Source organism: Ischnura elegans, chromosome 3 (assembly GCF_921293095.1).
Source record: "Ischnura elegans chromosome 3, ioIscEleg1.1, whole genome shotgun sequence".
Lineage (NCBI taxonomy): Eukaryota > Metazoa > Arthropoda > Insecta > Odonata > Coenagrionidae > Ischnura > Ischnura elegans.
In genome coordinates this window covers 122586038-122612510 of record NC_060248.1, presented here as the reverse complement: position 1 = coordinate 122612510, position 26473 = coordinate 122586038, and the positions used below count along the sequence as shown (strand labels likewise).

Here is a 26473-nt window from a genome sequence, read left to right as displayed (position 1 = left end):
CCCCAAAAATTCGTTACAGATGTGAGGAAAAATGTGTAAGGCTTGTCGATTTTCAACGGAGTATCCAGATATAGAGATTCGAGTGATCAGGGTTCTAGTGTTGATCATATGACTCTTCTAAAATGCTTAAAAACTCAAATAAAATTCACTGCTTATAAAATTTACCGGGGCAAGGTCCCCAGTTTGAGCCCCCCAATATTTTTTGCAAGTCGGCACCCTTGTTGGCATATTGGATGGCAAATTTTTTCTCCTTTTCATTCCCTGAAAATATCCTTGGCTTTAACAGGTTTTCCTAAGCCAAGTAACTTTTAGATGGCGATACAACCAACTTTGCATTTTGTAATCTTCTCTTTTGTCTGATGTTATTTTGATACCAAAATATTTAAATCCTTTAACTATGAATTAGGAATTCTATTTCATCAGCCTTTCTTCAATCATAATGATTCTTAAAACAACAAGTTATTTTTTTAACTCGAGTGATCACAATTTGAAAAAACACAAAATAAATCACTGAGAAAAAAGAAACCCCTTGCACCTAATTTTGTCTTTTGAATAGCGTGCGGTCCACATATGTCCGATCTATAAAATTTATTCCCCGAATTTATTTGCTGGGCTCGAAGTAGAAGGAATGAGAATAGTAAATACATATTTTTTTATTGGTTAAAATCGTCATGACACCTTGGAGCTGTGACAGAGGGTAGTAAAACTCTTACCTATATCTTTATTTTTTATACGCTGCAAATCTTCATTTATTAAAAATATATGTTTCATTCACGTTATGTGTATCTGTAGTGATGCCGAATGGCTAAATCATGAAGTTACATTTTAAAAATCGTTTATATAACATTTACCTATCTCACTCCGAAGCGAACATGGGAATGCCCCTGAAATTTATAAAGGTAGGCAATATTTTTGACATGATGGCGTAAATAAGTCAATACGCTTGGACCAATTTCAAAGTATTTGGATGAAAAGTATGGAACCGTGGAGAGGATGTAAGTGAGCAGTTGGCTGGTTGATATTTCGTTAATATGTTTTGTTTGAGCAACTAGAAGAAACAGAAATACTGAATGGAGTGTATGCGTATGTGACAGAATTGGATTACGTGAAGAAGTTGTTATCAGCTGACACCTCCAGGGTAACGGTACATTTATTTCGCATATTGATCTACTCCTCACCTTATTATTAGTGTAAATGCTTGATTCCCGGGTATAAATTCTATTCTAGTGTTTAGTTAGCATCAACAATAGAACTTCTGACTTTGTACTTTGGGAATTTTACTCATTAGACTGATTGATTCAACTGTCATTGTCAAATAATAATTTATATCATACTTTCGTTATCAGGTGGGCCATGCTAGGCTAGAGGATCATTTATTTGGTTATCTAGACTGACCTAATCTCGTTTTCACTACGTGTGACCCACGTCACTTACCTTAAAGCAGGTTTCAGTGTGGTGAATACGTGTGAGGCCCGTCCCACTGTGTTCACTTTCTCTGAAAATGAAACCTACCGGTCGGGGGGACGGAATAAGCTCGTCGGAGGTAAGGAATCAGATTGGTTTACTAACATAAAATAGTCAGTGTGACATGCGTTTATGTTACTTAGTATATTGCAATCATAAAAACGTTTTTGCACTGTTGTTCATTTTGTTAATTTTCAGACCAAAGATCCCTCCAGAGCTCAGATGGCAAAAAATACTGAAAAAACCCACCCTATGGTGCACGTAGTGTTTGCTAGTCTCCTTTTGGATTTGCTTGCTTTTACTATGATTCTTCCTCTCCTGCCGTCCCTGCTGGATCTCTACAGTCAGCATGATTCTAGTGGACTTTATCCGTATCTTATCGAAAAAGTGCGATTTTTTCAAAATTTAGTCGGAGCACCTGACAGATTCAACTCTGTGCTGTTCGGCGGTGAGTATCTCTAATTACTCTTAAGCTAATTGTTGTTAGATTAATTGACCCTTTTAATACCTGTGCAATGTGTGAATCCATGCTGAGCACATTTATTCTCTGACATTTAACTGTTGTGTTATAATTTTCTCTCTATTCATAGAATTAACGCATTAACTCCTCTCCTTTGCACCTATTCTTTTTTAATTTGGGTTTTTGGATTGTAAGTAATTGTAAGATAGGTTTGGTTTGGTCAATGATAGGTGTATTTTTACTACATCGACTTCGAATATAATGCCCCATATGTATGTGATCAAATAGCTATTGTGGAAAAAAACATTGATTGGTAATTGGAACAATCATATGGTAACAGCAGATGACAGAAGGGCAACCACCCACATAGCAGCGAACCTCTCCGAGACATCTCACTATGGTCTCGAATATCGCATATGTCTCAGAGATGTCTTAGAGATGTAATCGTGAGACGTTCAGGAATTAAAAGAAAAACGTATTTAAACGCCATCAATTCCTTCCATATATATTTTTCGGTGCAAATCCTCAGTTTTTATTATTAAAATCACGACATTTAATATGGGTCTCTTATTTTCAAAAGGTCATCCATCACAAAATTTGTCGCAAAAAATGATCGAGAAAAGTAGGCCATAACTGTATAATTTGCATGTAATTATTCTTTTGCCTAAATTTAAAGCACACCATAGTAAAAAGTCTCGTGTGACATCTCAGAGACTTATCTGAGACGTCTCATGAGACATATCATAGACCATTTTTTTGGGCATAGTGATATCTCAGAGATGTCTCTGAAGCTCTCAGAATATCTCTGAGACGTAACATGTGATATTCGAGACGTCTCAGAGACGTATCCGGGACATATTTCTGCTATGTGGGCAAAGCCCCATTAATGCACAATGCCTACCACTAACATCAAAACCTTTTGACAAGGTTTCTAAACCAATGCCAACCTTCACCAAATGTTGTATAAAGCTTTGGATTTTCACAGTATCTGTTGGAGAACTTGGGTAAATGTGGGTTGGAGGTGTGAGATGAATGATAATCCTGTCAATTAAATGGATGTCACCAAATGAACTCATGTTATGTTGATTCAGTGTCTTGGAGTATAGGTCTTATAGAATTTTAAATGCAAAATTTTACCAATGTTTCAGTATATTTACACTACTTCATCAGGGGTAAGAAAGAATTTGAGTAAATAATTTTGACACTTAAAAGGCAAAAAAGGTTATGACAATGTTTTTTTTTTACTGTACATATAATGAAAATAATTCAGTAGTAAATTACTTCAAACGAAGACTCTAGAATATTGACTTACCTTTTTTGCAATGATTTGGATTAGTTTACTGATGGTAACTAAGCTAATACAGTTCATAGTTACCTACCAATTTTGATGATTTAATTAATAATAAATTTTGATTGTTTTCCGGGTTAATTCCATACAGTTTCGGGCACGTTCCAACTTACGTCTTTGGGAAACGAACTGGAACTGGCCCGAAACTGTCGTCCGCCAAAAATGAGTCGATGCAGAATGTATTCATCAATTTAATCACTGCAGAAGATTCCATAATAATAATAAATTTTGCTAAAATTTTCAATGTTCGATATTTTATTACCACTATTTTTGTTTTTTGTTGTGTGTATCATTTTTTTAATCTTTTTGGAAAATTATTTTCTGTTTTTAAAATTTTGGTATTTTTGAAAGCAAAAGTATGATGAAGGTGGATGGTGTATAAATACACTGAAACATTGGCAGAAATTTGAATTTAAAAATCTTCAAGACCTGTGTTCCAAGAAACTATCAACATTCTACATAAAGGTCAAGAGAAGGAAAAAACTCAAGAAATGATTTGTATGATGGTAGAAAACCAAGAACTATTTTTGGTGAAAGACAAAGTGGTTTGACAACCAGCAAATATTTCACTTGAGAAATGTGAATATTAATCTCATTTTACTGGGTGCCTGCTTAACCTCCCCCTATAGTACTGTCCCTCCTTGATTACGTCCTCCCCTCGGGAATTATCCCACATTTTGGTTTTAAGGTTTCCAAAGACAATAGGGTAGTTTCCTTCATCAAAGAAAACGAAAGGCATTGATTGCAATTCATTACCCACCATTAGTGTATATACAAATTCATTCATTCATAATATACAAATTATTTGGTTTTAGAAATACCGGTTTAGTAGAATGGCAAGGGTCAATTTTATCCTCGTTTGGAAAAGGCCAGATTGGCGCCCATGCGATGCCACTCCACGTGACATCACAGGGACCTAGTTTCTAAACGAGTAGATTGGAGTTTTACATCTTCTGAGGTTACCAATGCATGCATGAGGCACAGAGCTCAGGGAAACATCTCCTAATAATCACCTATTAAAACTGGCTAAGGTCGGAAAGTTATCTTCGTTTGATAAGGTATTAATAATCCTTATTTAAGCCAAGCGCTACCAGCTAGCATGGTGCTCAGCTACCTGGTAGCATCCAGCGTCATATCAGCGCTCAGAGCCTCACTTGCGGCAGGAACCAGAACGACGTCACACAGACTTTTTCCCATCATTCATACTTTTACAATCCATTTTCGGGTGTACGTCTGTGTGCTTAATATTTAAACTCATCGTTTCGTTCCTCCTGCTAGTTTAAATATTAAGCACGCATGTCCACCCGAAAATGGATTGTAATAAATTACCACATTGTTGTATGATTTTTAATAATGTTAGATTTTGAAGACCGTAAATACAGCCTAGATTTTATATTTTGAATTGAATTTTTGAAATTTGATTGGAGTAATTAAATGTTATTTATCAAAGTATTTTGCCTCATTTTTCTGCTTCCCATGTACAACTTCCCATGTATAAGTGCCTAGCCATTAAAATAAAGTCAGGTAAATGAAAAAATTCACAGTGGAAAAGGAAAGTTTAAAAAAATGAAAATGGAAACTTTGTGTGGACCCTGTATTAATTGTCCTGTGGGAGTTTTCATCAATCCAATGAGGGCTGATTTATCAGTAAAAGAGTTAATTCTGATGAAAATTATTATCTTGGCCAGGAAAGAGAAAGGAAAGGTTATATTTTTATAGATGGGTTGTCAGCACTCTAATTCAAAACTCTTTTTAGACGGATTACTCCATGTTTTGTCCAATGCGGCACAATGTTAGCATACTGGCAGTCCCAGAGTTATGGAAAACTCAGCATGGAATTCTTAACTCTCTCATAGGCTCTCGAATTACTTTTTTATGTTATTATTTATAAATACACGTGCCAAAATTTTTGGCAAATTTTAATTGCCCTCCAGCTGTTTGTGTTTGATTTGGTCTAATGTCCAATTTTTCCTTCATTCATAGGATTCCTTGGCTCAATGTTCTCTTTCCTACAATTTGTTGCCTCTCCAATGGTTGGTGGATTTTCTGATGCTTATGGACGGAAGTCAGCCATGCTGCTATGCTTGGTAAGTGATATATGCTGGCCATATTTTTCACTGATGGAAACAATTTTGGTATCCTATGTTGAAAAGCTTATCACATCACAGACACATTCCTAAGTTGCCCAAGTATAAATTTTGCATCTAGGTATAAGGTTTTATATATAATTGATGTAATTTTCGTATATCACAGGTGGGTATGGTGGTAGGTACATTATTTATGGCCAAAATGATGTGTGGTTAATGTGCACATTAGAGCTCCAATCATCTGTCAGACAGTTCTTTTCTTAGCCTCCTCTTTTATCCTTTTCATACTCTTCTGCCAAGAAACAATTTGATCTAAATTTAATTTCAACTAAATGGACATTAAGGACATAGGGAATGCATGGCCTGTAAATTACGATCAAAACTACTGCATATAAAAACAATGATGGATGGAATACGTTTTTTCCGTCTGCTTGATCTTCTTCTCTGTTACTGCATATAATCAGTACACTTATCTTTGTAACATATTTTGCCTGAAAGTCAACCATCTTTTCAGTTAGAAAAACTTAATTCCTCAATTATACTGTTATGAATCTTTCTTGGTGATAGAATAAATGAATATTTACGATTGTTATTAAATAATCACATGGCCATTAGAGAGATGTTGTTTTGTTATAAAAGTAGGCTAAGTAATTTTTTGTTTATTTCACATGAAGTGCATACCTACATGAAAATACGGGCAGATTACCCAACAATATGATTAGTGAATAGATTTTTTATATCAGAAGAAAATAAGTTACAAAATAATTTTTAGGAAAAAACGATTCCTAAATATCAAAACATACAAAAATTACCAGTAAGATTTTACAGTTTGTGAATTTCAGGCTTACATATTCTTTAGTTACTTTCCCTCTAATATTTCTTCAGTTTTTGAAAAATTTGCATTTGATAAGTCAATCTCCATTGGCAGAGCATCGGCTCTATACATCCTTCCTGGTATTGGAGAGTAATGGTGTAAACAGTTATTTCTTTGGGTGTGCAAGTACTTGAAAATTCAAGTCGCGTTGAGTAGTTGCTACGCGACGAAGTCCCAAGTCTAAGTTCTAAGGACTAATTGTAAGTCAATGAAATGATAGACTATGAAAATAATATGAGCTGTTTGGTAGTCATTCAGGATAATCCTCTCTGAATGGGAAACCTTGTACATTGTCTTGGCGCTGGACCCAAAATACTTTTGGCCCATGTGCTTCCCATAGCAATTGCCAAAAGCAGTACCTACATTAGGCAACGTGAAGTTCACGCTGTCTCCCACCCTTCCCCATGAGCGAAACACGCAAACAGTATCTGGGCTCGCCCGAAGGGCATCCTCCCCCACTTTTCTAAGCTCTGCCTTCTCACCTGCTCATATTTAGAACCCATTTGATTTCAATGATCGCAATTGGGCCGACTTCAAGACGCTGACTTCCAAAACAGGGCCATCAGCATGGTGCTTTGGTGCCTACATCCAGTTTGTGTACAGGAGGCTCCATTAGTTGGCAGGACAAGTCTGCCTTGCTTTGCTTCAAGTGTCTTTACAGTGATTGGCTTCCTTTCATTCACAAATTATGGCATTTCTTTCATCGAGACCATAATGAAATATAGTATGTGTTGGTTTTTGAGGGAATTGGAACCAATTGAAAAAAAATTGCAGAAAATGTGATTGGTTATTATGCTCATCATTTGTCTCCTTTTAGCTGTGCACATCAAGATCTTAATTGGCTTTATTCTTTTTGTCTAGACTGGGATTGCTTTCTCGTACATCCTGTGGGTGCTCTCAAGCAACTTTGCCCTGTTTGTGGTCGCTAGATTTGTCGGTGGAATCAGTAAAGGCAATGTGTCTCTGTCCATGGCAATCATCACAGATGTGTCGACACCAGCAGCAAGGGCAAAAGGCATGGTAAGTGCTACAATTCAGATGGTAAACACAGGAAAGGAAACATTGACTTAGGCTATGCATATCTCTTGCTGCAAATTTATGCTGTGGCTAGGTTCCCATCTTTTTTTTTTTTTTTTTGAGGTGTTGTTAAATTTCCACTTCCAGAGTTGCTATAGTGATGCCATATTTTTAGCCTTCTTACCAAATTCATGACTGTGAGAGGTGTTGTATTTCACGCCGTAGACAGCGCACCGCCGGGCCGGAATGAAATTGATGCCGTGGTGACCACGGAGGCTGTCAACTGCACGATTTGATTCATTTGAAGACATCCATAGATGCGTATGGTTATTTGAAAGCACTAAGCACTAGCAGTTGAGGGAAGGGAAGGAAGAGAAAGGATAGGAGGAGAGGGGGTTATCCTTATTACGAATGGTTAGATATTTGGCTCTCCACTGAGCTTCAATGCAAAAAAAAATCATTTCGACATTGGCCAAATCTAATATCTAATTCTTTAGGAGAGAAAGCGTCTTATTCTAGATGTTTTAGGATCGATAAATGGGAAATAATCTTTCAAGTTTCTTTGAATCCGATTATGTTTTGTTATGTGTGCTTCTTTCACTGCCATTCCTGACCGATTGGCAACAGCTGTAATCAAAACTAACCAATTTTGTTGTATCTAGCTGCTGTCCTACCTTCCCTCAACACCTTGGTATCGAAAGGGAACGCACGACATGAAGCATTTCAGCCAATTTGTAAGTTATACAGTACTATGGTTACACTGTAGCTACCCAGCACTCAGTTTGAAAACATCTTCGTGATAGGTTGTGTTTTGCGGTTGGACTGCTTTTTATCGTAGTTCCAGCTTTAAATATCGAACGTAGGATAGGAATTTTAAAATGCCAAAAGCTAGTGATACTGTTCATACCAGGGCAAGTGAATTCAGCTGAGAAGGATTTTATGTGAAAGACAGAATATTACTGTGCAAAGTTTGCGAAAAAAGATTTTAATTTGAAAGATGTGACACTTTGTTAAAGCACATCAGTAGCAATACACATAAACGTGTGAAAGAAAGGGGACTGGCAAAACGACAGCTATCATTTGAACATGCAGTCACTCAGTCAAAGAAAGCGAAGGAGGAGTTTGTTGTTGCTACTATTGAAGCATTTTTAAAGGCTTTATTTACATTTCCTTCATTTAGTTGTATCAGAAATTTTGTACAATCGAAATTGTGTTCTATGTTATATAAAAAGCTTAATAAAAGTATAAGTATTCATGAAACTTGTACCATAAAATAATAAAATGCCTATAAACGTGGAAAAATTGTAGCATTATAATAACACCACCAAGATTTTCTATGACACCGAAATCACATGGTTTTAAAACGAATTTTAGCAAAAAATAAAACCACATTCTCGGACCTCTACTCATTTGTAAGATGTTATTTGAATGATGTACTTTATTCTCAAAGTTTCTCTCTTTAATGTTTGTAGTGAAGTGAGAACAGGGTGTGAAGCGCAGACGATTTTATTTGGAGGAGAGGGTCGATATTTTGACAGCCGTGGATCGTGACATGAAGACGAAAGTCGGTCATCAACTGCACTGTCGACAATTCTAGTCCAACAGTCTGAAATTGTTAACACTGCATCCTAGGGACCCAAGCAAAAATGCTTCATTACAAATGCCAATGAGGATCCGGACCAAGCCGTCTTCAACTGGCTTTCTCAGGCAGGGACAAGGATGATCCCCATTTCAGGGCCCATTTTGCAGGGACAAGCAAGAATGGAAGCCGAGAAGTTGGGAATTGATAGCTTCATGGCAGCCAATGGGTGGCTTCACAAATTTAAAAGACGGTGGAACCTGACGTAATTAAAATTTTGTGGGGAGCAGGCTTACTCATCGGCAGTTGTCTATCTGGAATACGGTGGAAATGATGCCATTATAATATATTGTTTACGATGCCTGCAAACACAAATATTGCAATATAATATTCTTGATTCTGGAAATGAGGCCACCCTCTTCGCATTTTAATGTGTTGAACAAAGTCGCCACTTGCATCTTTATGATAGAGCGAGCTGGAATTCATGAGGATTTGAGTTCAACTACAACCAGTGTATATAAACTCTGCGATGGCTGCAGATCCCGGTCATCGTTGCGAACAAGCTGTAAGGGACCCTCTTCGACTAAGTCAGGGATGATGCTAGTCCTCAGCTAAGGGCACAAAGCGTCCTCCGTTCGTCTTCCTCCGGGTGGTGCTGTATATTGGTGGTAGCGCGCATTAAGTAATTGCTAGGTAGAGCTACAGATCTACCACTACAGGGATGAAGCTTTCATTTTTCATTTTCCCTCACATTTACACAGTGCAAGATCATTCATAGTGTAAAATGGCCTTGAAACGTGGCAGCTATTGACTAAACCTCTTTGTACTATTTGTTTAAAATATGTGCTTTTCCATCAATCATATATACTTTTCATTATCCAACCTTATTGTTGAGGGTGATTTGCAATGATTTCTGTAGTAATTCTTAACTGTGCCTGATGGACTTCAATTCCTTGAAATTTACTTAAAATGTAATTGAAATGGGTTGTTCGTTTTACTTATTCTCGCATTGTCTCGCCTTATCTCTCGTCAGGCCCTTGTGGGAATCGCCTTCTCGATTGGCTTCATCCTGGGGCCCATCATTGGTGCTGGTTTTGCTCGTTGGTCCCACTCTCAAACTGGTGGCAGCTGGTTCATGGTCCCAGCTTCATTTGCCCTCTTCCTAGCGTGCACGGACTTGCTATTTGTCTTTGCATTCTTCAAGGAAACGTTACCAAAGGTGAGTTACATCCATTGTATCACTTGAAGAAACTATTTCATAGCTCTTGAGTCCAAAAAGGCTTCTTTAATTTCATACTCTTAAGTTGATTACAATTGCCCAGTGAGCATAAATATGGGTCGTTTTCTCATGCTAGATACCGTATATGTCTGAATATAATCCCCCCTTTTTTTCCAAAAATGCCTGTGGTAAAAGTAAAGGGGGGGACTATATTCAAACGCATTTTTTTTATTTTTCCTGAAACTGAAGCCTCAAAATTAGGGGGGGGAGACTATATTCGGAGGGGGACTACATTCAGAGAAATACGGTATCTCATAAGTTCTCTGTAGTTTGTGTTGTGACTGCTGCTGTCAGTCTTTGCCATGTTTCATATAGGATATCATGATCAATTCAATGGATTTTGTGGAGTAAAATTTTTTTTATGAGAGAGATACATTAATAGGGTGGTAGGAGGGTCAAATCAAATCAAGCCAATTTATTTTTCTGCGGCATTAGAATTATTGTGTTTGAAAAATGAAGCTCTTTTGAAGCAGGAACGGGTGCCTGCTGGCCACAGTGATAGCATGTGGAGGAGTAAGGTGGCAAGTAGTGATGGCATAAACGACTCTTTTTTTGGAGCTGCCTCACTGCTCACAGCTCAATCCAGAGAGCAGCTTGCACCGTGCGACTCAGCAAAGCATTTCTGGGTTGTGGAGAGGGGGGAAGAGGAGAGTGGAAGAAAGGGGAAGAGGGGAGGGAAGGTGGTGCGGGGGATTTCTGAACTAACATTTGAAATGCAACGTTTCCTAGATCACAATATGAAAAGTTGATTTCAAATCAATCGCATATTGCATAGATACAATGCTTAACAGGTGATATAACTGAGGAACCATTTCTGCCGGTACGTTATATCTTTCATTGAAGATGGAAAAGGTATTCCATCTCCTGTGCTGAGAGATGATGGAAATTTAAAAACTTCTGTTGCAACAAAATATTCTCTCCAAAACTACATGATCATGTTTACAATTCACTATTAATTTTCTCGATTAATCTAACTTGTTTTTGTTAGGACAAATTTCATTTTTGTCTCTTACTGTTTTCATAAATTTGCCGTTGACGAAAACTTTTACATGAGCCTCTCCAACCCTTTTTCTATCACAATGCATGGAAAATGCAGGAGAGAGAATTATTATAGGATGTGAGATTTTTTAGATTAATACCCAGAAAATGAATCGGGAGAATTTTTTCAAGCTACGTGAAAAGGTGAGCAGTGGGCTACCTGCGAATAGTGCTGTGTGTTCTGACCCACCAAACGTGCGATGAGCCTCACACGGAAAATGTATGTGGAGGGAGTCGTGTACACATGGAGTCCGACTTCCACTGCTCATGACTCGGACACGCACAGTGTGTGCTGGGGGAGTTGTGAGTGCCGAAAATCCGACTTCCAACGTACACGACTTCAACGCACGCAGTGTGCACGAAATGAGTCGTTTGCTGAGGGAGTTGCGACTCATCAAATAAGGCTCTCTCGCCTCACAGCTCAATCCGCTGAGTTGCACATTTAAACTGACTCACTCGCACAGTGCTAGGGAGGGTGGGAATAAGGTTAGCGTATGGGCAGTGGCTGATTAAGAGGGTGGGGTGTATGCCTGATCAATAACAACAGCTACTACAGCTGAGCAAATGATATTTATTGCATCATTCATCATAAAATAGGCCGAAAATGAGCTTCCATTTGAGTGAATGCATTATTCTTTCTTTTCTATCTGTGGTTCATGGAATGCCAGGGCACTCATTATTAAAATTGAAAATGAATTAAAGTGTAGGTTGTAAATTTTGAGGCTGAATAAAAATAGAGATGGAGCAAACATCTTAGTTTTCTTTGCCCAGCAATGCTGCCCTTTCACTGTTAATGTTGATTGTAATGTGGTCAATGTTCTGAGGATGTGACTAAGATGGAGATGGATGGGACTTTCTTATATTTTTAACTTTTTTATGGCTTAAAAATGATTTTTTATCCGTCATCCCTTCTGTTTTTTTTATATTTTCCCATCCTTACTTCAGGAGAAGCGAGCGCCATCTGTAGCAAAAAGCCTTGCTGAAGCTGTAGCATATGTGAATCCTGTTGACTTATTTCAATTCAAAGCTGTCCAGAAACTTCCGACTCAGGGTAAGGATGGTGTGAGGTACTCTTCCATTCATAGATGAAATTTTTGGTATGAATTGAGAAAAATCATGCATAATTGTGTGGAAAAATTACATTCGCATCACTAATTAATCAAAAACTTTTGGTAATTCCTCAAAAAAATGACGAAAACTTCAATTGTCTTTTCTCCTCTCTGCCCGCTAACGAACAATGAACTACACAGAGACCAGTTTGGTGTGGTGGCCAGTGTTGGTATCACACCTTGAGGCCCTGGGTTTAGATCACAGCCATGGTAGAAACTTTTTCGAGGTTGCACGATCCCTGCTTGAGTGCTTTGAGGAGGGCACTTTGCGGGCGACACTCCATCCGTCAGATGGGACGTTAAGCAGTTGTCCCCTTGGCACCTATCATTAGGAGCAAGGAAATGCCGATGCCAGGTGTATCTACGCTTTTCCCTCCTTACTCTTTCCTCATTGTGTAAAATAAACTGAGCTGTCGATTGTCTCCTCCAAATGCCGTATGATACCCTACTGTGAACCGTACTTCTGCTTTTTCTTTTCCTTCCCAACTCCTTAAACCCCCTCACCTTCAGCGAACTCTATAAGTTGGCACACCCTTGATGTATTTACCAGATGATGCTGTAACAAGCTAAACCCGAACTGATATGTTTTTTTTTTCATTTAATTGGCAAAAGTTTTTGACCATTAGTGTTGTTGAAAGTTGGTAGTCGTTGCCTATCTCAAAGTTGGAGAATTGACTCTTCTCTGCAAATGTCCTTGTTTCTGAGTGGATTTATTTTGCATTCTTTTAGAATGGACGCTATGTCTCCATATGTGATGAGGAAAGAAGAGGAAGCGCCCTCCAATAACCTTCCAATCAGTATTTTTGTGTTGGGAAGGGAGCGAAGTGGAGGAAGTCCCTTCTTTCTCCAATGTGACGTATGCTTCATCAGCAATCTTGGAGTAGCCTTCTCAGATACATGTTATTGCTAGTCCAGAATTGGTATTTCTGCGGCCCTCCATTTATTTTATCCTATGCCAGTTCCTCCTTGAGGTTAGTTGCTATTTATGCTGTTAAAAATCATGTCATGGCATCTTAATGCTTATGGTATGTCATTAGAAGTGAAGACTTTCTTCCAAATTTTCTGTTTGAATTAATGATGGAGGATCATCCATGCATACCTTATCATCTTCCCCTTTCTAGTGAAATGAAAGTCATTTAAAAGCAATGGCAGCCATGAAGAGATGGCTCATGTGTGCTAGTTAGTATGTATCAATCATTTTAGAAAATGGTAAAATCGGTGGGTATTTCAGCTCAGTGGCGCAGCGAGGGGGGTTTTGGGGGTTAGACCCCCCCCCAGAGCTCAGAGAATTGCTTCAGTTTAATCCATTTTACTTAATTGGATTGATATTACTGATAGAATAGTGTAAGGATTAATAAAATATCCCTCAGAAAGCCGTAAAAATCACCATTTTGAACCTTTTATCTTAAAATTCCGCAGTTTATTAATCTCGTACCTACCGCTTATCCTGGTTGGTATTCCACACCCCCAAACACCCCGGTATTAGTTGCACCTAAACCCCTCCCCCCCCAGCCCTAATTCCTGGCTGCGCCCCTGTTTCAGCTTGCAGGAAGCTGTTAATGGATGAAATGGTGATGGAGAAGATATAGGTGGTGATGTTGGGAATTAATAATGAGGAACTGAAATTGTAATGGGATTATTCAATCCAAGTACAATTACCTTTTCAAAACATATGTTGCTCTAAATACATATTTAAAAGTTCTACCTATGTATCAATATGATATTGTTTATACTCCTATAATTTGTCCCATTCATTTACTGGCCTTGACTTCATTACTCATTAAAGAGCCTAAAATTTTGAGACTAGGCTTTTTTGCTATTTGCCTACTTTACTGTCCATGTCAGAGGGTCAGAGGCTGTGGTATTCCACACATGGCAAGGAAGTCAAAAGTACAGCTAGCATTTCCATATGATGCGGCACACTAATTTTCCCGAATTAATTTTTAAAAACAAAATCTTAATAGTATGTATTATCATTTTGAATAAGATGCCGTGTAGCCGGCACTGCCATGCCTGTAAAAGAGGAGTGACAGTAGGCAAATATTTCCGATTATTGGCAACTCTGGATAAAATAGTGTCATCACTCATCTATATTTCAGTCAAAGGTGCTGTTATCTAGAAAAAGTATCCCTGTTGACCATATTGCCAAAAAGTGTCACCATATTTGATTGCTATCAAGGTATGTTACAGTTGCTGAACAAATAACTTGGTCTTTTAGCTCCCATTTCATGAAATTGAGACTAATAGAAATTTAACCTACTTTTACCATTATATTTTACAGCTTTTCCTTGCCTGTTTTCACATTTTTTTTCTGGGCCCGTACTCATGCCACTTTGTATTTGCAATTTGCCATACCCTTACCTCACCATGCCCACAGTGTGAGTGGCTTCATTAGTACCAGTTTTCATAGCCCCATCATGGTAACAGCGCAATGAGAAATGTTGCATTTGATGACGCAAGCATGAAATTTGATACAGTTGTTCCATGGACCATTTTGCCCCGTGAACCTTCATCCCCATTCCATAGGGGGTGGAGTGGAAGGGGGAGGGGATTCTTGGTGAATCATATTTTTTAAATCAAACTTTTGACTCATACAGATTTGTGGGGTAAGGGGTTGTTTCACTATGAGAAAAGTCTGGTGGTAACAGTGGCGAGTTGTAAATTTCACTCTGATCACTGCAAGTAGTTTGCTATCTCTCTATTGTTGTCACATATAAGATATGGTCTTTGTGGTACATAGGCAGATCATGACACAAATTTTGTTGAAAACTTCCAGGGAGCATGCAGGATATGCAATGCACAATCACATTTCAAACGAAAATTTCCTGGCTTTCTAAGTTGCAAATGCATATTTATACGCTTCACTCTTTTTTTGTTTTCTTAATGTAAAACTTAATTCTTAAATGCTTGGTTTCGTAGTGTATAATTAGGTATTACCCATATTTGGCTAAAAACTTTTTTCTCTTTGGGGAAGGATTTCCCCATTCCCTCCCTCTTAATTTGCCAATGCCCTATTCGTGAGTCACATGGTCGTTCCCACCGTTCCCTTCTCCATTGCCCATTCCATCATTTCCCATAATTGCAACTGGCATTCAATTAAAAGCCAGGCATGGTGTTACAATCGCTGTTAGTGGCCATGCATTCTGATTGGCTGAAAGACCAGCGATGGTTTCAGCAATGGAAAAAGTGAATTGCTGAGTGATGGATAAAGGGATGGGTTTTCTTCCATCCCTTGAGCCATTGCAGAAAATGTTAGTATATATCAAGTATGTACACCTCTTTGGCACCTCTCATAGATAATTTATCACTCTAATATTGCATTATATTGTTACTTTTCACAGAGCACAAGAAGCTTGTGAAACTTGGGGTCATCTACTACATCTACCTCTTCCTCTACTCTGGCCTTGAGTTTACGCTCACCTTCTTGACTCACCACACCTTTGGCTACACGTCCATGCAGCAGGGATGGATGTTCTTCGCCATTGGACTCACCATGGCAATCCTGCAGGGAGCGTTTGTGCGAAGAATCCCACCCCACCACGTTGCATCCTCTGCCTCCCTGGTGCGTACTAGCATCCCCCTGTCATGGCCGTACAAACCAGCCTTAGAAATTCATCATTTGTGGCATCACTACTAGAGATGGTCGGATCTGATACCTTGGATCCGAATATCCACGGATATTGCCCTTCATCGGATGCATCGATCCAAAGTCGTGGAAGACATCGGATCTGGATCTGAAATTTTAAATAATAGCATCAGTGAATGGAACACCCCATAAGGGTGGAAAGAGTTCAGATTCTATCTTCGAATGCACCGTCACATGCAATTCTTGTCCTACTCATGAACCGTTTTGTTTGAAAGCTCTCGCAGAGGTTACGTAGAAGAATTTCAGCCGGGGAAAATAAAAAAGGCAAAATGCGACTGGCACATAGTGTGACTCTTCTCAAGAGATTGAACAATCATCCGGGGAATTTCAGCATCAGGAATTTGAAAATGCATTTGGATCCAAAAATATCCAATCCGAAAATCAAGCATCTGATCCAAATCCGGATCCCAAAAAGTCCTGGATCCGTCCATCCTTAATCACTACACTATGAAGCACCTAGAGAAAAATCACTGGGTCGTTCTCTTTGTAGGATGAGCTACAATTTCTCTGGCAACAGTAAATTCGGTATTGCCAGAGATAACCTGTTTTGCCCCAACAACGCCATCTGGATTCTCTATCCTTTCCCTCCTGCTCTTTCCCCTATGTCTTTGGGCTTCTATCACGGTGGTGCCTCATTCCTTCCTTTTGTCCTCCTTCCTCTTGAGGTCTGGGCATTAACAGGGTTCCCACTCAACCGTGAAAACCTTAAAACCGTGAATAAGCCGTGAATTTCGTCATAAAACCTTGAAAATCTCTCAATCTTGATTTTACGATCGTAGAAATACGATTGACAGATTAAAAGAAATATAGATATTTCGATCGTATTTCAAGGTCAGTCACGCGCAGACGTGGCCACGGATTTATCTGCACTCGTTTATTCTAAGCGCAATCATTGGTCCGTTTGCCATGATGACTCATTAACCTTAAGCCTGTACCAAAGCCGGAAGACTGCTAAACAAAGTGTTCATTAACCCTGGCAAAAATTCAGACGCTTCTCAATTTCCCTGGCACCCTGGTCCCTCCATTTTCCCGCTCACAACCTTTAGCCGGAGCTGAATTTTGCAAACGATATGTGACGTCATGGGAGATAGCACTTTCATTGCTGCGTTTTCACTCACGGCATCTGTCGCGTTTGTTAAGTTTTTAGTTAACGTACGACCGGTGATTGTTTCGTGATTAATATTTCTGCCTAAAATGGTTTATCTACAAAGCGTGAATTTGAAGACATTTAGACCGTGAAAACCTGGAAAAAACCGTGAATTTTATAATGTAGTTAGAGTAGGAACCCTGATTAAAGTCTAGGACTCATGAGCCTGACCCCAGGGGTGGTATCCCTGTGGGCACACCTGGGGTTTTGTTTCTGTTGCACTTTGACGATTATAGTTACAATGCTCTCGAGAATCCAACAAGTGGTGGTGCAGGTTTCATACTAGTCAGGTAAATAGAAATCTGAACTGGAAGTCGGGAAAATGCCAGGGAAATTAGATTGTGGTCAGGAGAATACTCCAGAGGCTCAGCAAACAGTTGAAAATCATGGTTGAGAGAGTTTCTGCATTAGAGCAGCGAGGTTGTTGCTTTGTTGCCTTTGTGGCTCAGTGGCACTGCAGGCATTGCCAACTTGGCTCTACTACTTGACTTAATTTTTGCCACTACAAATTCTTGACTTTGAGCCATAATATACCTAACGGCAAAATTGAGAATGGGAAGTTGGTATGGATGTTGTAGCAAGTGGAGAGGGGGGAGGGTGTGTTTGGGGGAGGGGGTGCAAAACGTGGGAGGAGAGGCAAACATTTGCCTTCAGTCTGTCTTGTCTGGCTGAGATCCACTTGGCAGAGTGACCTGTTTGCAGAAGTGCTCTTGCCTGGGTCGATATGTTTGAAGGGATTCTGTGCCTGTCCGGGTGTATGTTTATTGTTTCTGTACGTTAAGCGGCAGTTAAGTGAAATAACGTACATATGTAAAATGAATATAATGAGATGGTCAAAAATAACATTTTACTTGTTCCAAAGTAGCTAATTATAGGATAATAACTCATTGAATATTACGATAATGTTAATTAATGATGAACTCTTGTGATATTTTTACTAATGTTTGTGTCAATTAGGTGAAAAATGTTTGCATGCATCAATGAATGTCATCTGCTTCTTAAAATTTGAATTCCCTAGCTATATATACCCTAGAAAATGTAATTAAAGAAAATTTTATTTTGCAATCATAATTTGCTAATTATTTTGTCCCTTCTTTTGTTTAATATTGTGTTTTAACTGTAAATAAATGGAATGAAGTTATGTACCATTTGATCCTAAAGTTGTTGGAGCATTTTAATAGTTGTTCTTCACTTATATTTCAGGGTTTACTGCTAATTGTCCCATCCTTTGTATGTGTTGGACTGGCATCTTCGTCTATCCTGTTGTATGTGGGTTTATTGCTGTTTGCTGTGTGTAAGTTTGTTTTGATAAAATCCTCTACCCTACGACCTTTTCATTTTAAATGTCTTTAGAAACTTTAACTCACTGTGCTATTACTACATTAAGAGATAATTATTATAATAAAAAGGTGTTGGGTTATAATTTGACCATCATTATTATAAAATATATTCTTTGTGTTTTCGTGGATGTTGGTCCTTTTGCTCTTTGGTTTTGGACCTGGAAAATCAGTCTGTGAGGAAACGAAAAGTTGTTCTACTAGGGATCTGGTTGCTGTGTTGGCTTCCATGCCATGGGCCTGGGTTTGAATCCTGATGGTGGCAGGGATTTTTCAGAGACTACCCGGTCCCTGCTTGAGTACTTAGTGGAGGGCACTTTGAGTATAGCATCCTGTCCGTCATATGGGACGTTAAGCCGTGGTCCCCTTGGTGCCTTTTGTAATGCACAGGCTAATGCCTATGCCTGGTGTCTCTCCACTCTTCCTTTCCTATCCTTCCCTCTGGTACAAATTACCTTAACTGTTGTTTGCCTCCTCCAAATACAATATCATTCCAGTTATTCCACGGGATGGAGTAGGTTTACGTGGAGCATTTTTTTCCGAATCACCTTTGCTTGCCCCCCTCCCAAATTGAGCATCACTCTTGAGTCGCCAGTTCAATTAAGTTCTTTCCCTCTATCTATGAATCCTACTCTCTTTCTCCTTCTTCCCCTTTTACCTCACATCCTTCTCTATAACACAGTTTTCCCCTCCCCATTAGCACTTGCTCCATTCAAACCCCCTTTCTCCTCTGTATTTCCTCTTAGACATTTCCTCTCTTTGCCCACCTTGACTAACTCTTCATCGTTCCTCTTTCTCTCCGTCCACTTCGTCTTCTGACATGTCACATCTTGAAAACCTCCTTTCCCGTCCTCTTTCCTCCATCTTTGTTTCTGCACTGTAAAGAGCTGAACTTCAGATCAGTCTCTTAACTTTAGACCTTGTCTTCACACTTGTGCATGACTATTCTCTCAATAGCTCTTTCTTTTGCTCCCTTCAGTGATGCTACTTTCTTCTTGATGTCCTTACTACTTTGTCCATTTTCCTCTAGTGTGCTGCCTGATGTTACTTGCCTGCAATGCTTAAAAAAATATTACTTTGCTTTTCTTGTGGGTCAGAGACAAGTCAGCATCCAGTTATAAAGTGGAAAATGACTCCTTTCTTATGTATCCATTCTATTATTATGTACTAATGCCATGGCGTCCAAATCACCAGCGTCTAAGGGCTAGTGGAGCATAATAGCCGGATGAGACCCCTGCTTAATGGAATTGCTAATGCCCATATTTCCATTGTATTAATTTCAATGACAATGCATAATTTTTAAGGGAGAGCCAGCCAACATTCGAGGGCGGTTTGTTTTCAACCTCCGAATGGGTCATGAATAGAAGACGAAGTGATTGAATAAAAATTATTTTATCGCTAAATATTGAGTGCACTTGTAGTGTCCTTTCGACGTAATGGCCTCGGGGATTGAGGAATTGGTTGTGCCTGTGGTCAAGCTTTACTATGCATACCTTTTTCATAGGATGCCGCCGCCAATGACTTCCTACGAATTTTCTCTTTGCCCTAAAGCTCATCGCTCCTTTGAAAACACTTCTATGCTGGCCACTTCTTCATTTCAGCGTAAAGATGGAAGTCACCCGGCACTTGGAAGACATTGCACAGTGGGTGATCGAAAATATTGAAACTTGCCTAAGGAGCACTTGGGCTGCATGAGCACTGAGATGATGGGCGTTTTCATGGATCAGAACACTTCAGAAGTTAGCATGTCTCTTCTTTTTTTTTAATGTGAATGGACATAATGTTTCACACTGTTTCATACTCTGGCCACCGTGCATTTTTTTTAAATTCTCTTTTATTGGCATTAAGTTCAAAAAATGTCAATGCTGAAGCCATTTGGTGAGTTTTCTGGCTATCTCTTCACAGTGCACACTTTGCGGAAGAATCAATGGAGGCAGTGTGGTTAATGAGATTGCTACTAACCTTAAACTAACAACTTACGGTAAGAAATGACTTGAGCGTGTGGTGCGGAGGACATGCAATTGTCTTACTTGTGCAGTACCCACCTGTCGCTTTTATGGTGTTTTTGCTGAGCTATTGAAGGTTGAAAAAAAACTGCCCTCGTAATTTATTTCATGCATGGCTTTTGTATATTTTGAGAAGTTCCCATTGATTGGGGTAATTATGAAGCTTTGTGGAAGGTACCAAGTATGTGGTCTCATTTAGCATACGTAGAACATGGTGAAAATGTTGTGTTTCCCTGCTCTGTAGGAAACATAAAATATATGATTAAGCTTACATGCAAACATGATAAATGTAATAGAGAAATCATTATTTTCGGTCTCTCTGCTGGTAATTATTCCATTGCTCATATGTTTTGGCCATATAACATTGTGCTGTGAGCGATTCCTATACTCACCTGCTCTCTTTCTGGTATAACGTGAAAAGATTCCACACTCATGTCATGTTTTTGTTTTTGCTCGTAGCCACATCGATGGTGGTTCCCTGCATGATGACTTTAGTGTCCAAGTTTGGAACTCACGACCAGAAGGGCACCGTCATGGGGATATTCCGGTCCCTTGGGGCCCTTGCCAGGGCAACAGGGCCCATTTTTGCTTCAATATGTGAGTATGGCTTCCTACAACTCATCAATTGCTGCACATCCCAATCTCTACGTCAGAAATCTTATCTCAATCCCTAGTGTTTGACTTCCTAGCTCTCAGGTAGTGACATTAATTTGCAATGCAAGGCTATGGCACGTATGCATAGAATGTTGTAAGTGTTAAGGCAAATTCGCCATGTTTGTTGTTGATGTAAACGTGAATCACAGCTGTATACATATTCTCTCTCTTTGAAGTATTAAATCTCTATCATGGATTATGTTTATGCAAGATGGAGTCAGAGAAATGTCCATCAAAGGCTCGGATGGTTATTTAAATGAAAGGAAAAGTAAAGGGAATATTTTGATGGGAAAGAAAATAGTTTACAATCGAGAAAAAGGGAGTGGGAAGAAAGAGAACCAAAGGAGCATGTGAGAAATGTGACTAGTAAGTTCACAAAGTTTTGGCAATGGGGTCAGAGGACAGCATTTCAAAGACAAGCCAGGAATACTGTCTGTCTCTTGATTGGGTAAAATCACATGACGAGAAAATTTCTCATCACTTACAGCCAGAAACAGTTTTCCTTCCTCAACCCTCAAAAGCAATTGAAACCCATTATAGTTTTAATTTCCAATGTCACTTAAAGGTGTGAAGCTTAACTTTTCCATGAGTGTTGAATTTATATTTATTGCTAATATTTTCCATGTACTGGCCTTAATTTTGTTACCTTTACTTGGTAAATGCTCGTCTCTGTTTTTAAGCCAATATTCTGTTATGTATTATCAGCAGGGATGGCAATTGAAACGAAACGAAAATATTGCGTTTTGACCTGGAGGGAAATGAAAATATGAGGCCTAGGCTTAGTTCCAATTCATCTCGAAATTAAAATCTCCAAGGAGATTAGTTTCGACGCAGGACAAAACTTTACTCCCAGGAACGAAACTAAAATAATTGAAACCTCACTGTTCATAGCTAAGTTTTGATCCCAGGAGTTGAGTTTTGACCTATTCCATGACAGAATTTATAGAGGTTCAAACACAGAGCTTAAAAATCGAATGGCCAGTTTGCATTCAGTGTTCTCTTATTTGTGGGCAAAATATGAGTGTCCTATTCACTAATGGCGGTAGGCCAAACCTCTACTTCATTCAACCATACTTTGTACTCGGCATTGGGTCGAAACTAAACTGTTCAAAGGTGAAGCGTGTGGTCCCCCTGGTTCGAAACATAATCAGTGTTTTGTTTCATTCCAGTTTAGTTTGACCCGAAGTAGTTTTGACTCCGATTTCGTTTCGACCTTGAGTTTAGCTCCCCGGGTTAAATTCTTTTTCGTTTCGTTTCTCAATTTTTCTCCCAGGAACGAAACTGCATATTGTAATTTTACTGGTTTTTACCTTCATTATTTTAAATTGCCATCCCTGATTATCAGTCATTAATCATGGTAATGGAATCATTTTTCTCTCAATAGTGTACTGGAGCATTGGCTCTGTGGTGACGTACCTCCTGGGTGGTGTTCTCCTCCTCGTTCCCTGGCTCATGATGAGGAACTTGGAAGAAAAGCTGACAACAAGTCCACAGAAGCAGTCCTAGTGATGTCCTCTGTTGGATGTTAAGAAGAATTCATAAGCAAATATTATTATGGCACTTTTTTTAGTGCTGAGATTTTCTCACAAAGAGCAGTATTTTTACTAAGGTATTTAGTGAGGGGTACCACCGTTTTGGTGATAATTAGTATTATAAGTTCTACAAATTTTTATACTAATTTTTCTCATCAAGTGTTGACAGGAATCTGGCTTTTGCATGTTTTTTATTTTTAATGTCTACAGTCTCTTTCTGGGCAAGCTATCATGTTTCATAAAACTGAATCATGGTTTCTAGCTGGAGTTCATAAATGAAAAACCTTTCAGGTATAAGCCCCAGGCTAGTGGTGGAAATTGGCTGTATCATCATCGTATTTACAGTAGTATTCCGGAGGTAATATTGACTAGAGCATTTTGCTGCAGAAAAGGATCGTATTTTTTACTTTTAGCTGGAATATGTTTTCTGAAATGTTCATGTCTTCCAGGGAAATAATTTATAGCTTTTCTATGGCTTTTTATGATGTCTTTCTGGGAGAGTAACTTTTTCAATTGGTATCAACGGGATAATGTGAGCTCTTTGGGGAACAATGAAAGGAGGTATGTAGCATTTTTATGAAGCAGTGAAGTGACTTGTTAAATTATTATTTAAAACTCATATAAAGTAAATGTAGCCCTGCATTGACATAAAATGGTAAAGCATTTATTATCTGTTGCAATTGGAAGAGAAACCCTGAACTGGGAGTTGATAAAGGCATTCTACTCGATGTTATTTTCCTTGAACATCTGTCTTGGATTGGTGTTGTTGTCTTCACATGTTTTGTTCCTGCTCCATGGAAATAACTGTGTCCATATACTTTTGTTTGACAATCATTCTTTACATGTATTTTGTCACACACACCAGCCATAGCATTTATAATAATGTCCGTTGATTCTGTTCAATTAGTGTGCTCTATCGAATTGCATTACAATGTGTGATGAATCTTAGATGCTCAATGCATTTCCTTTTTTGTAATTTCTTGTGATAATGATATTAGCTGGTGGGAGTTTCAAGTCGTAATTGCAACATTATGCTCATCCCAGGTATCTCTGAGTGTGCAGAGTACTTTTTTTTAAAACTTCTACGAGTCTCTCGACTAGTATTTAATGCAAGATTATATTTTTTTGGAGTCCAAGAACTCCACTCTAATCTATAAAATACCTGAAAATAATGTCTCAATGGCATTGGTGTGAGGCTGCAGCAAAAGCAAAGAAATCAAAATGAAATATAGATTATATAGGTATAGCCTATAGATCCCTTTAATTAATCCTCATCCCAAACGAATGCATAAATATTTTGAGTTATATGTATAATGTTCTGTTTTAATCTTAAGACAGTTAATCAGTGATACTTTTTCAAAAGCGTTGATTCAGCCTCATTTAGAATATTAATCCCCACCCTAGGCCATTGGCCAAAACTCAGAAGTGCTCTAGAGACTAGTGTCTAGGTCCTCTCCAGAATCATGCTAGATCGGGAGGCAAACGGGGGTTACGCAGATGAGTGGTGTTCGTGCATGCCCTCTGTGCTCACATCTCCTGGCAGCCACACTCCCAAATCTTCAAATGCATCAATGCAAAGCTCTGTGTAGAAATTTAGAGTACAGTAAGTCCTCGGCATACAAAAAAGATACATTGCGTGACCTTATTCCTAAGGTGAGAAACCTAAGCAAGGCATCGAAGAGTGTAGTTATCCTGCAGAATGCAACACAACATTATAATTTTAGGTTAATTCACGATGGTGACACATGGGTGTACCCAGCGGGGGGCAGCTGTCCCTCCCCCCCCCCCCCAGAAGCAAAAGTAAATTTAGTTCAAAACTAAATTTTTGAACAAATTTTCTTTAAATTCAAGAAAAGTGATATTAGTATAAACATGTGATTAAAATAAAAAATTATTAAAAACTAATAAGGTGCCGTTACAATTTTGTTCAAATTTTGTTTTCATAACCTTTTCTGTGTTGCAACTAGAACGACCGCAGCTTGCCCCCCTTTAGTTTTGATCCTGGGCACACCCTGGTGGTGACAAACTAATCTAACTGCAGGTCTGATCCAGATGAGGCTGAAAAAATTTCTGTCTGCGGTAAGGAAGGATGGGCGAAACGTTGTGCAGTTCCTGACTTTGCAATGGTTTCATTGATGCATTTTTTAGACTGTGTCCAAAGTGCGAGTTCCTCGACGCCACACTGCGTTGCATCGGACAACTCCGTAGGTGCCAAATGTGAAATTTCGGGCACACTCGAATCTTTTGAATGTTCTGAAAGTTCGTTAGTCTAATGTTTGTTTGTAGAGGATTTACTGTAATGCCATTTTGCTCTACTCTCTCTCAAACAAAAAATGAATAATTCATCTCACACGCATAATAAATTTTTTACTGAAATCATGCCTCTCACTAGAGGTTTCCCATCAGAGGAGTTCAGTCTTGTCCAAGCTTTATGATAAGTCAGCCTTCCCTCAAAGTGAACAAGACAAAGTCACAGCATCCCATATTCCAAACACAGGATGCTACCTTCCTACTCCCTTGATATCTCACTCATTCTAGTAGTTTGTTATGAAAATTTGCTTGGAATCATCGAGTTCTCTCTATGTGTAATGGAGTTTTCTTATGTTGCAAGGAACTTTGTTAAGTTTCCAGATTGAGATTTCCTGACTTCACTCAATCAATCCTATAAAATATGTAATAACAAAATTTTTCACATCTTTGTGCACTTGCGTAAATGCTGCAGTTTTTTCATTGTTATTTTCCTGAGACAGAAAACATAGAGACATATCTGTTTATCTGAGATATATCTGATAGTCTGGCATATGGGTTTCATATTTTTGTTTCAAAATCATCTTCACATCTAATGGCCGCACAATTAGGAGAGAAACTCTCCTTTGCATCAATATGTTCTTTATCACTTTTTTCCATCTCAAATCCACACACAGCCAGAGTTTGCAGTAATGGAGATTACAGAATCATCACCTGCAATAACCTCAAATAATATGCAAATCAATCTGCAAACCTCAATAGCTTGAAGTTACCGTTATCGAGCTATTGCTTTAAGAAATCAATTGCAATGGAAAATCGCCTTTGTTAAAATGCTTTAAAATAAGACATAATTTCTTGTGTGGAAAGTGCAATGAAAAAACCTGGAGATTTTTAAACTTAAGCCATGAAAACTAGGGATTATTTTTAGAATTTTATATTTTGATCCTTGTCCCTACGTGGTGCTTGGTGTGGAAGTTTTGTTACAGGGCTAAAGTTTGGTTTTGAACTAAAGTAGTTGTGTCCCTGTGTTTTGCTGCTCAGCTATACATAGTTCTATTTTCTTTTGTGCTCTCAGAAAAAATTGAAAATTTGCTGGTTTTGACTTTTGTTTTGGTTCAAACAGTGAGCCCTGAAATTAATGCCGTTATATAATTTAAATTGGTTGCAGAGTCTCCCTTTGATGGCTTTCTAAAGATGCTGGAGGAAAGTTTTATCCTGTTTTCTAATGTACTTTTTGGCCAAACGTAGACTATGATGAGAAAGGCACGAAGCCATAGCACACATGCTCACCTGTGGCTTGTGGATGGCAGGTGGGTCAAACCTGATTTAGAAGGTTCATCATAACATAGCTTTATCTTATTTTAATTTGCTTCCCCAATGCAGGAATGTTGGAAAACCTTTTCTGTGAGCAAAATGTTGCAGTTTTGTAGACTTGAGTGTGCAGTTTTAAGATCTGTTTGGCTTTGTGAAACCATCATAGAGGTAGCAAAGTGTTTTTGAGGAACCAATTGAGAATATTAAACTCCCAATTTGCAATTCAACTACTCATACATTGACAGAGGAAACACTATTAAGTCTTCCATTCCAGAGCTACGTGATACTTACGTAATGTGTTTTTTTCCAAAGCACGAATACATTCATTAATCATT

The 26473-nt window shown here is 38.6% G+C and overlaps 1 protein-coding gene across 2 annotated transcripts; it reads left to right on the top strand.

The window, feature by feature from the left end:
- The first annotated feature begins 840 nt into the window (after positions 1–840).
- On the top strand, positions 841–24378 carry LOC124156479 (major facilitator superfamily domain-containing protein 10). Of its 2 annotated transcripts, none has more exons than XM_046531049.1 (11): positions 841–1138; positions 1347–1543; positions 1663–1912; positions 5256–5359; positions 7095–7253; positions 9863–10048; positions 12092–12197; positions 15597–15817; positions 18252–18342; positions 20851–20988; positions 22430–24378. In XM_046531049.1, exons 2-11 carry the CDS (start codon positions 1502–1504, stop codon positions 22549–22551), a joined length of 1419 nt encoding a protein of 472 aa, XP_046387005.1. In that variant the 5' UTR covers positions 841–1138; positions 1347–1501; the 3' UTR covers positions 22552–24378. The 2 variants fall into 2 exon arrangements, with proteins under 2 accessions (XP_046387005.1, XP_046387006.1); XM_046531050.1 differs by having other exon boundaries at positions 841–1144.
- The last annotated feature ends 2095 nt before the right edge of the window (positions 24379–26473 follow it).